Raw genomic sequence first — 12,241 nt, forward strand, 5'->3', positions numbered from 1 at the left:
AATAAAATATCTGATCATCCATATCCTCACAGCAGCACGTATACTCTTTGCCCAACATTGGAAATCTGAACAGTTACCCACAGAAGACAAAATAATAGCCAAAATTACAGAATGTGCAGAATTGGATAAGCTCACAAAAGAAATACAAGAGAAAGACGATACTGATTACTATTTAGTATGGCAAAGATGGTACAGCTGGCTGGAGGCAAAAATAGGAATATAAAGATAATTTTCGACTATTCAACAGAAATGCATAGAAGTAAACAAGGAGTCAATTATATATATACATATATAACCATGTAAACATGTGACTGTAGATATAGATACAAATAGAAATATGAAAATAACCCACCATTGTAGTAACTTCTAAGAGTCAGTCATTGGACTGAATTGATGTTTGTTCGTTTTGTATGTTGTTTCAATGTATTTATGTTGGTTTGTTTTTTCTTTTTATTATCAATAAAAAAAAAGTATATATATAAAAAAAATACAGCACTGTCATGTTTTGGCATTTTTTGATCAACAGAAGGCCAAAAGAGTCTTCATTCTGTCTTTTATTTATTCTACATAGTTTAATTTGTAAATAATCAATAATATTCTAGCATTGCCTTTTTATTTGTCTCAGAATACTAAAAGACAACAACCTCATCCCATATGAATGTATAACAATGTAAATTGTTGATATTAAATCCTCTGTCCTTTTATCTCTTTGCTACTCTTCATTTTTCTTCCTTGTTTCCCTCTATTTTTTTGTCCTAATTTGGCCGTCACCTGTTTCTGATGAATGTTTCTGATGATGTTTAATAAAGGTATGCTGTATTGTTTGTTAGTTCAAATGATTGGCAAGGTCAGTGTCTTAGCCACTGAGCCACCGAGCCATGCGTCCCTCTTTTGAGACATTAGACAAGGGCTAATTCCAACTCTTTCAAGAAACAAGTTGTTTCACAGACAAAGAAAACTATATAACATGCTGATAAAAGTGTTGTTAAGAATTTTAAAACATTCTTAAAAGAAGAAAGTTAAAGCAAAGAAAAATATAGGCTTTAAGACAGTACATTTATCCCCAAAATAGTAAGTAGGCTCAGTTAAGATGATTATTGTTCCTCAGGTAAAAATGGGAAAGGGTTGTATATCTTCACTTTGGGGCCTTCCTGCTTTTGTATTGCTATATTAAAAACAGGAAATAGAATTGTTTAATTATTTCTTTGTCTTAGATGTTGATTGCTATTCAAATCAGGCTTCAGTGTAATGATATAGCATTTAGGGAAAAATATGTACACAAGGAAACCTCCCCCCCCACTGCATGTTATAATGCATTATATTTTAAGTTTTGTACAATGTCACAATACCCAAAATCTTCATTTCAAACCCTTGGTGGAAAATATGTGGCACACACAATTCTGCAGAACAATATCTCCCATCGTTTTTCAAAATCATTTATCCCCAGCAACATCTCAATAAATCATTTTGTGAAATCATATTTAAGGTGATATAGTAAGAAACTTCTAATGTCCTGTCATTCTTTAATAATGCAATAAATAAACAGAAGATATGGATATGGGAGAGGAATCAAAATGGCCTCTGTACACAAGAAGAAGGGCAAAATGGGAAGATGTGGAGAAATTTTTCCCATAGAATAACCAAGACTCAGCTACAACTGAATGGATAACAACATCATCATCAAATGGCAAAAGGTTACAGGTCTTCACTTTGAGGTCTTACTGATTTCTCATGGGTAAAATAATAGAAGGTAATACAGTCATAGATCTCTCAGTTATTTCTCTGTTTTATATACTGCTTGCTATTCAGTTCTGGCCTCAGAATGATGATAAAGCATTTAGGGAAAAAGATGCACACCAGGAGCCCCGCACTGGATGTTATAATGGAGAAGATCTCCACAGCCACCATATGTTTGCCCCCTGTAGTCAGATAACTAGGAACAAAGGAGAGCCAAACACTGCAGAAAATCAACATGCTGAAGGTAATAAATTTGGCTTCATTAAAAGAGTCTGGTAATTTCCTGGCAAAGAAAGCTACAGTAAAGCTGACAAGGGCTAAGAGGAACATGAAGCCCAAGACACAGTAGAACATGACAAAGGAGTTTTCATTACATTCCAGAACAATTTCTTCCGCCATTAAGTGCATGTTGAAATCAGGGAATGGAGGAAAAGTTAACAGCCAGACAGTACAAAGAACTACTTGAATGAAAGAACAGAAAAATACAATGGAAATAGCCAGTCTTTTCCCCACCCATTTCCTCATAGTAGACTTTGGTTGGGTGGCCATGAAAGCTAAAATCACCACAATAGTTTTTGCTAACACACAGGATACAGCTACAGTAAAAATGACACCAAAAGCACTTTGCCGAAGGAGACAGGTTAATTTATGAGGTTTGCCAATAAATAGTAAAGCGCAAAGAAATGAAAAGAGGAGAGAAATGAGAAGGATGTAGGTGAGGTTTCGGTTGTTGGCCTTGACGATGGGCGTATCCTGGTACTTAATGAAGATACCCAGAACCAACACTATGATAAAAGAGGAAGAAAGAGAACAAATGGCCGAAATGGACCCCAAAGTTTCCTCATATGTCAGAAATGTTACAGTTTTTGGAAGACATGAATTCTGTTCCTTGTTTGGATACTGATCTTCTGGGCATGGAAAACAGTCATCCATATCTAGGAAAAAAATCAGGTTAGAAACATAATTGTTTTAAAATTAAACTGAAAGAATATGAATGCACTGCTCTGAGGATAGCCTGAAGTTTTGGTATCTCAGTCTGAGCTCTTTAGCCTTGTAACTGCTGGCACAATAAGCATATGAACTTTTCTTTTAAGTTAAATTTTATTAGGAGTAAAACTGGAAAACAGATTCTAACTATAAGACCAGCATTGGAAAACATTATTGAAATATTTACACGTATTTTTAAGTCAGACTTTAGAAATCGATGAAGCTTCTTGATTTTTTTTTTTTTTTGCAAATTGTTTATTATGATCATTTTATTAAATCTCAGAAGGATTGACCAGTGAAAGGTCACCAGAATCTGCCAAGACAAGACTGGAACTTAGGTTTGCCTCCAGCTTCCATAACTTAAGCACTATACCAAATTGTTTTCAATGACTGAAGCAACATGAAGTAAAAATGTGGGTGATGAAGAAATGAAGAAATGGATAAAAGAGTCAGAGCGACTTTATTTGTGTCATTAAGTATGAAATAGACAAGTTGTGCATTGGAAGTATGGTAAGAAAGTTTACAGTGGATTGAAAAGCCACCTGTTCTCTTTCAGGACTCCACCTACATTGTATGAAGTAGAACCTTCCAATGGCATTGCAAATACAAAGGGGAAGGATGCATGAGAAAGGAAGGCTTGTTCATGACTCTGGTTTTCCTCCACAGAAAATGTTATCAAAGAGCTCTGAGAAATAAGGATTATTTCCCTCTGATTTATTGTGAAATGAAGTGACATTACTTATTATGTGCAGTCAAACTGGTGTTTATTCTTAGGGACCCATAGATATTCTCCATTGAACATGTCCCTAATCTGGTCTTTCAGTCTTCCAACAGTGCACTCATTACCACTCTAAATGCAGCTACTAACTTTGGTAGTTCCCCAGATCTCCTCTACCCACATTAGAAAGCTTTCTATAAATATTTCTTTCTAATTCCATTGTGTCTTTTTTTTTTTTACAATCAATCAGATTGTTTAATTCAACATAGAAATGCCAAATAAAGCTGTGGAGAGCATAGGATTGTATCTCCAAATGCGACTTGTGGTTTGCAGAAGCACAAAATTATATCCTCTCTACATCATGAAAACACACAGCTTTTTCATGGAATGACTCGACAGTTTGAACTGCTGAAGATGGTTTTTATGCTGATGGTCTTCTGAAGCTGTTAATATAGATTTGATCTCAGTCTCTGCACAGGCTGAATATCAACTGTTGCAGCATACCACCACTGCCATTGTGTGAGCTACCCAGAGAAAAGAAATAGAGATCTTTCCACTACTGTAGGTGACAAAATAGTGTTAAGATGCATATTCACATAATAATATAGTTACACTACATCTATAAACTGTGAGAAAGTTTTGGCTGCATAGAAGTAAATATCAACTGTACTCAATATCAATACATTGTCCAAATCTGCATCGCTTATCTTTCGTCACTCACCTATCAGACTGGAAATTTTCCCTTCTGGACAGTGAAGGCAATCGTAACAGCAAAATGGCCTCCCTTCTATTTTGGTCTTAGCATAACCCACAGGGCAATAGTTATTACACAGACAAAGTGGCCGGATCTGTTCATAAAGGATAGAAGAGAATGCTTTGCATTTTTCAAGTTTGTGCAGTATTTGTATTATTTACAAAGCACCCACTTTGTATCAGGTTTGTGGGGGGGGAGCCTTGTGAGTGATGTCAATGAAAAGAAACAAGAGGAGGAAAATACCATGGCATTTACAGAGTTCCCACACATAATCTTTACTGTGTATTTTTATTGATGCTAAGGTAAAAACCTCCTTGAGTCAAGGTCATCTTCTACAAACATAAAAATACATCCATATAGCTCCCTTGACCATGGAACACAGGTAATTTACCTTGTCTTCTTTGTGTTTTTTTCAACTTTCTAGGGCCTTGGAATTTTCTAGTGTTCTGGTTAATAACTACCAACACAAATCACATTATTTAGTTTCTATCACCATCAACAAGATTTGTTAGATCAGGGGTGTCAAATTTGCATTGTCATGGCATCGTCACGTGACATATCGTGACTTTTTTCCCCTTCACTAAACTGGGTGTAGGCATGGCCAAAGCATGACGCATCTGGCCCACGAACTGCGAGTTTCACAGCTTTGTGTTAGATGCTGATTCCTGCTGTGATTTAAGAATATATATTATATAATAATATGGGTTATATAATTCAGAGGGTTTTATGGAATAGATTCAGAGAGTTATACTAATTTGTGGAATTATTTTGGTTAGAATTCAATTATTCCACTTTTCAATACTGTGAGTCTGTCAGTGTGTGTGTGTGTGTGTGTGTGTGTGTGTGTGTGTATACACACAAAAGGTTTATTTACATATTTATATTATTGCATCTCTTCTGAATGTGTTTTTCTTTTTCTTTTTTAATGTGGTGGGAGTATTGTCAATTAAACAACCCATCCGTTAAAATTCATCATTTCAAGTATTATTCCCTGCCATATCTTTTAGTATTTCAGTCAAGAGAAAGCAAGAAAAAAAATCACTGGAACAGGTCATGTATATTCAGTCAAACATTGATAACCTCATTCCGGATTATCCAAACCTGGTTGAATCTGCTTGGCCAAATGATGGCATCTTCGTCAATTTTTAATATATCCTCTTGGGAAGTCACAGATCCTATTCCACCAACTTTGACTTTCAAGAAGGATTTGTTTGGGAATGTGACCCAATTGATGACATCAAATCCAGCCTCTAGTTCTCCATTTTGATTGAAAGACAGTGCTTCTCCTGCAGTATTATTGAATGAGATGCTTCTTACAATTTGATTGAACTACAAAACAAAAAAACAGAGACTAAAGGGAGGTGACAAACCATTCATCAGGATCTGTAAAGTGATGAAATATGGGAAAGAAAATATATTTTTACATGTAAGCTATATTTTAATGGAAGGGACAGTGTCTACCATCGTATGACATGTTCTCAATATATACAGTACAAGCATCCTTAAATCTTATAATCTGTGTCTTGGAAACCACTAGAAAGAAGATTTTTTCACTCACACAGTTTGTGAGACATTCATTGGAGTTGTGGTGTGGAAGAAAGCAGCCAAGACAAATAGAATAGAATAGAATAGAATAGAATAGAATAGAATAGAATAGAATAGAATAGAATAGAATAGAATAGAATAGAATAGAATAGAATAGAATAGAATAACAGAGTTGGAAATGACCTTGGAGGTTTTCTAGTCCAACCTCCATCTTAGGCAGAAAGCCCTACACCACTTCAGACAAATGGTTATCTAATCTCTTCTTAAAAACGTCAGATGTTCAGGAGAAATTCAGGAGTGTTGATTTTCTTTAGAAGTATGTTGTTTGGAAAACTTTTTAGCTGAAAGAGTCAAAAATATACAAACCAGGGATTCTCCAATTAATTAAATGTTACAGCCAAATGCAGAAGAACAAAATTTAATTGATTCACCATATTGTATTTGCATGCTGTCATTCAATGAATTTAGGAAATTCCCACTAGTCTCATAACAAACTTAAAAGAAAGATAATAAGAAGTATTTAAATATTTTTAGGTACAATTTTTTTAACAATGATGATTATCACTCTACTTAAATTTACAGGAAAATGTCATCTAATAATTAAATTCAGTTAATTATTCTGAAACATATAATAAAAAATAGAAGCAGTAAAAAAAAGCAGGGTCATTAATGCATTGCAATACTTGAATATTGTTTTTGTTTGTCTAAGATATATTAACATAAATACAAAGCAGACAGGAATATAGCTAAAGGTACTCAGTATGAATTCTGTGTGTTCATGGAAAGGCATTTTGCTTCTTTTCCTGACCCTATCTGTTTTTTAGAATCTTATTTTATTGGAGGGGAAATAAACTGTAACCAAAGGAAAATGGTTTTTTTTTTTAAATTTGATTTATATGCTGCCCTTCTCCGGAGACTCAGGGCGGCTTACAATGCGTTAAGCAATAGCCTTCATACTTTTGTATATTTTATACAAAGTCAGTTTATTGCCCCCACAATCCGGGTCCTCATTTTACCTACCTTAGAAAGGATGGAATGCTGAATCAACCTTGAGCCTGGTGAGATTTGAACTTGCAGTAATTGCAGGCAGCTGATGTTAATAACAGTGCTTTAGACTGCTGTGCCACCAGGGCTCCTTTTTATTGAAGCAGATATTTAATACGGCCATTGTATGATGTAGATACAAATGTACACATTTGTGTGTCTGTGATATATGAAGAAAATGGAGAGAAAAAAGCCCTATGACTTGAGACATTACCTTCCATGGATGTAGTTTGAGAAGTTCAATAAGTCTTACATTGCCTAATCTTGCTCTATTTTTGAAGGTTGTTGAAGAAGCAACATGTAATGCTTGTGCCAAAATATAGACTGCATTGTAGATGCTATAGCTGTGGCCAGTCATCTCTGTTTCAAAAACGGATATAGGGAGGGTCTCTACCTTCTCATCACCAGTGCAAATTGGTTGACTGTCTATCCTGGAGTTGGTTTTCTCATCAACTAAGGTGCCTGAGAACACACATCCAAATGCCTCTTCCCAAAAAACCCTAATAAAATCATCTTCTTGTTTGAGGTTTGGTTTTATTGTCCGAAGAAATTCCTGAAACCCTAGGACATCTCTTGAATGAACTGCAAAGGATAGAGCACCATGGAGAAAATCTAGGTCTTCCCATCTCTGGAAGGGAAGAGACGTGAAATCCATCTGAGCTGTCATAATCCAGATTTTACTCTTTAGTTGTAATGGTATCTCTTCAAATTTGGACATAGAGGGAAACATTCTCAAAATTATCATTATTTCAATTTCACCTTGAATTAAAACTGCATTGACGGTGCTGTTCATGACAATGCTGTACATTTGTATCCCTTCTTTCACTGTATCGACAATGTCAGTAGAATAAGAAGCAAATGGGAATCTTTCAATGAAGTCAAAGCAGATTCCATTTTGGGCAAATATTGGTATCACATTTTGTACAAATTTCTCCCCATTCTCATTAATCACAGATACGACCCCAATCCACGTCCATTTAAAATGCTGCAGTAGCTGAAGAATTCCCTTATACTGAAGGTCCATATTTGGAAACATTTGGTGATAGAAACCAGCCTGTTTGTCCTTATTTGTCACTGGAGCAGAGCCATACATCAACTGTAGAAAAAAACAGAAGAATTAAGAAAGGAAACAATAGGCTTTGATTTTTTACAAGTGTGTCAATAGATTTTTTTTCTCTTTATAATAGACAAGGAAAAAGTATGCATCTTAATAATTTTAGATTTGGCAGTTGTGTTCCTCCAACACTTTCAAGCACAAAATTTTAAGACTAGTTGTGCACAATCTATCAATCTTTGTTTATCTTAATCTTGCTTTGATTACTTTGTGGCTTCCTTTCCTGTATAAACCAGGACACTTAGTGTAATCAATTGTTTAAACTCAGAATAGGAGCTGATTTATTTATTAAGAATGTTCTGTGAATGCAGCAAGTAACATTTGGTGCACCAGGAATTTTCTACTCCATTTAATTTGAATATGATTCTCCATCCTTACCTTAATAACCATGCAATTGAAGAAGGAGCGAGTTCTAACTTATGTTTCTTAGATTTCAAAATAAAGTTGAAAGAAAACTGTTCTTCTTGACTTCAGTCAGTGTTTACTGTATGCCAGCGATCAAGTCTTATTTAAATAAATTGAGAAAGTTAACTGGATTGCATCCACACGCCACATACATAGTTACCTGAGGAAATTTGTAGATGTGTAGAATGATGGCCACATGAAGACATATGTCAGTGTCAGGTCCTCCAATTATTGCTACTGGATACTTCTGGATATCACAGTTGTAATTAGGAATTAATCTGTCTTTAGAGGAAAGGAGTTCCATTGAGGCATGGTACATCCATTTTGGAGTAAAATGGCTGTTATAGATTTGAAAGCCCAGGGTAACATTGGGTAAAATATGGGGATTAGTATTGATCTCCTTAACAGCAAATACTAAAGCCAGGATATGTTGGTAAATCTGGGTTATGACCCTGAAGAGAGAGGTACATTATCTGCTGTAACTCATTTCTTGCAGAATATGATATCGATGAGCTGGATGACCATGCTTCGCTACAAAACTATGTGCTCAGACTTGATAATTTGACACTTACAGCCTGAAACTTTATGTACAATTTGTAACTCATAGCATCAGAATGGGTTAATATAATGCAACTGGCAGTTGGAACAGAGAGGGTGCAGGACTGGAATGTCCAGGCCATAGCATCAATCGGTATTTTTCTGGCTAGCATCCTGTTAGTGTGTGAGAGAGTGGAGGGGTGTTTGGAAATTTATTTTCGGGTGGGGAGGGGGAGTAGAACTCCTTAGCATCAGAGCATGTTAATAATAATATAGAAAATACTAACACTCTGATGGTCATTTTGAAAAATCCTTTCTTAGTGAGCACCTAGAAGCCAAGAGGAACATACATGGCAAATTTCAAGTTTGTAGGGTTTACGGTTCTGGAGTTTTTGTGATTATGGCATGAGTGGTTTTCACTTATATATATACAGATTTTGCCTCTAATTTCAAATATAACATAAGGAGTTTATCCCGTTTATATATGTAAGAAGCAATAAGTTTCATTCATTGCACTTATTTAAGCTAATAAAATAATCAAAGCACTTTATTTGAAATATATAGTGGCCATCAGATTTACCAAGTTACTTCCTCTTTGGCCAGGTATCTCAAGATTTTTATTCTAGGACAGTATTATTAGCATGTCTGTGATGCCTTCACTATTGACCAAGGAAGCAACAGTGAACATCAATCTCTTGAGCTTTTATTTAATGAGTGTTGCTGATGAGATCTATAATGGAGTTCTTTTTTTGAAATGAACCTGGGTTCCACGGACCAAACCTAATCTTGGTGAAATTTAGGGGAGTGGGGGGAACGACAAAGACTTAACTGGAAAGAAATAAATGTTGATCCTCTAACATTCTTTGCTTGGCATCAACATCAATCCAACAGATAAAGGCACCAAATATAGAGAAAATGCAAAGTCCATAAAATCATTAAGCATATGTAGGTGCACTGTAAAAATACATCTATAACACATATAACCGGCAATTATTTCATGCTCTACACATGACTCAAGACTACATGGTGAATTTGAAGCAAACTATCAGCACACATGTAACTATATCATATGCATAATACAATTCATACAATGCCCTTTCACTTACTCACCTTCAGGTCTATTTGACATATATCTCTCTGTCCATAACTGAATACTTACATGAATTTGATACAAGACATCAGCATCTATGTAAGTCTATTATATTCATAACACAATTCAACTCACTCATTTCACTTATTCATCTTCTGGTCTATTTGACATATATCTCTCTGGCCATAACTCAATACTTACATACTTTCCTCAAAGAGATTGTTAGAAGGAGGTATCTTAAAGTCCATCATTGTATAAAACAGGAAGATCTGAGAAATGATGCTAGCAAAGTGGATGTCCCCTGACTGGTATTGCTTGTGGAGAATAGGCAGAGGACCTGCAGTGCTGCATTTACTATGAGAAAGGTGACACATTCCTTGTGGACAAAGCATTGATAGGAATGTTATGGACATAATACATAGAAGAAAACAATTCATTTTCGAATGCATGTCACGTTTCTCCACCTTTTTTTGTCCTTCTAGATTCTTAACTTATGTCCAAAAGAAAGACTTGCTGTATGTTTCTGTATTTGTCTTTGTATTTTGTTTCTGTTTATACAGAGAAGTTGGAAAGCTCAGACTTTGAGATAAAAACCATGTGTGGTCAAGCAATGGCTAACTGGAATTGCAGATGAGAATGTTGCAGAGGCAGGAATTAACAGATTTTGATCTATTTGAGGTTTCTCCCTGTCTTCTGATTATAAGTTTTTTCATGCTTATACTGGTTATTACGTTTGAGATAACCATCAACTCCCAGGCCCTGAGGGACTTTGAACAAGAAGGAACAGTTAGTTTGTCATGTCTGAAAACAAAATCTCTACCTGACAGAAAGCGATAATGAGATTTTAAAGCAAGCCTCAAAGCAGCAAGGATGAGAAAGATAAATTAATGCAGGCATGAAAGTCCAAGTTATTTGCAATATTGTATTCATAACAATAAAGGGGAGTCCCAGAGATGGATGAATGGATGAATGAATGAATGAATGAATGAATTTATTAATTTAAAAAATCCTGGCAAATTGCTATCATTTATACTACCACCATAATTGATCAAATGGTATTGTTCCTAGAAACTGGGTTTACATGATTTGTTTTTTAATAGTTTGACTTATTGATTTTGCAAAGTTCATATACAATGATCAACTCCTGATTTCATACGGTGACCAAACATTGATTTCAGAAGCCACTTCCCTTCCACAAAACAAGAAGAAAAAAGACCACACCTCTCAGTTATTTTGCTCATCCCTAGGACAAACCCCATTGAAGCTAAGCTGGTCACATCTGCCTCACCCAATTGGAGACTCTCCAGTGTGATTTCCTATCTTTCAAATGAATTCCAGCTTTCTTAGTGGAAATCAGGCACATTCTTAAAATGCAAAAGAACACTATGTTGAAAAAATATATATGAAAAAAATATGAAAATAAACATTTAAAAGGTGGCTTCCCATCTTCATTTCAGTAGTTATTCATTTTGCAGCAATATCTCCCCAATAGTGACAATTTTAATTCCTTCCATTTTAACATCACCTTCTTAATATGTTTACTCTTTCAATAAGAAATCATATATATTTGTATGCATGTAGATATGTGTGTGTATGAAAGAGATAATGTGGAGTTTCTGTCAGAAAATGGAGTTATAAAGGTTATAATAGAAAGGACTGGAATCTTGGCTGGAATCTTTGGTTCTTTCAAATCACCGAGACAACTTTGCTCTGCAACAGCTGTGTTATATTTCCTTTCCAACATTGCAGATGGCATGGCATTAAAGCAGGTCAAAGAGAGAGGTCTGCATGGTGTTCCACAGGTGGAGAATTTCAGGAAGATTTTGCAATGAAGATGGTCTAGGAGATTCTTGTAGGGAGTTGTTTTCTCCTGTTAGTCATTTGAAAATATAGCACTGTCATGTTTGGGCATTTTTGATCAACAGAAGGCCAAAAGAGTCTTCATTCTGTCTTTTATTTATTCTACATAGTTTAATTTTTAAATAATCAGTAATATTCTAGCATTGGCTTTTTATTTGTCTCAGAATACTAAAAGACAACAACCTCATCCCATATGAATGTATAACAATGTAAATTGTTGATATTAAATCCTCTGTCCTTTTATCTCTTTGCTACTCTTCATTTTTCCTCCTTGTTTCCCTATATTTTTTGTCCTAATTTGGCCATCACCTGTTTCTGATGAATGTTTCTGATGATGTTTAATAAAGGTATGCTGTATTGTTTGTTAGTTCAAATGATTGGCAAGGTCAGTGTCTTAGCCACTGAGCCATCGAGCCATGCGTCCCTCTTTTGAGACATTAGACACCGGCT

At 35.3% G+C, this 12,241-nt stretch overlaps 1 protein-coding gene across 1 annotated transcript; it reads right to left on the bottom strand.

The window, feature by feature from the left end:
* Nucleotides 1–1,770: 1,770 nt before the first annotated feature.
* Nucleotides 1,771–8,608, bottom strand: LOC139324461 (vomeronasal type-2 receptor 26-like). Its single transcript, XM_070954171.1, has 5 exons — nt 8,465–8,608; nt 7,000–7,881; nt 5,298–5,525; nt 4,164–4,290; nt 1,771–2,672 (listed from the first exon to the last, which is right to left on the bottom strand). The coding sequence occupies exons 1-5, from the start codon at nt 8,606–8,608 to the stop codon at nt 1,771–1,773; spliced, it is 2,283 nt and encodes a 760-aa protein (XP_070810272.1).
* Nucleotides 8,609–12,241: the final 3,633 nt, after the last annotated feature.

Source organism: Pituophis catenifer, unplaced genomic scaffold (genome assembly GCF_029215685.1).
Source record: "Pituophis catenifer annectens isolate HBS135680 unplaced genomic scaffold, rPitCat1.0.hap2 SCAF_15, whole genome shotgun sequence".
Lineage (NCBI taxonomy): Eukaryota > Metazoa > Chordata > Lepidosauria > Squamata > Colubridae > Pituophis > Pituophis catenifer.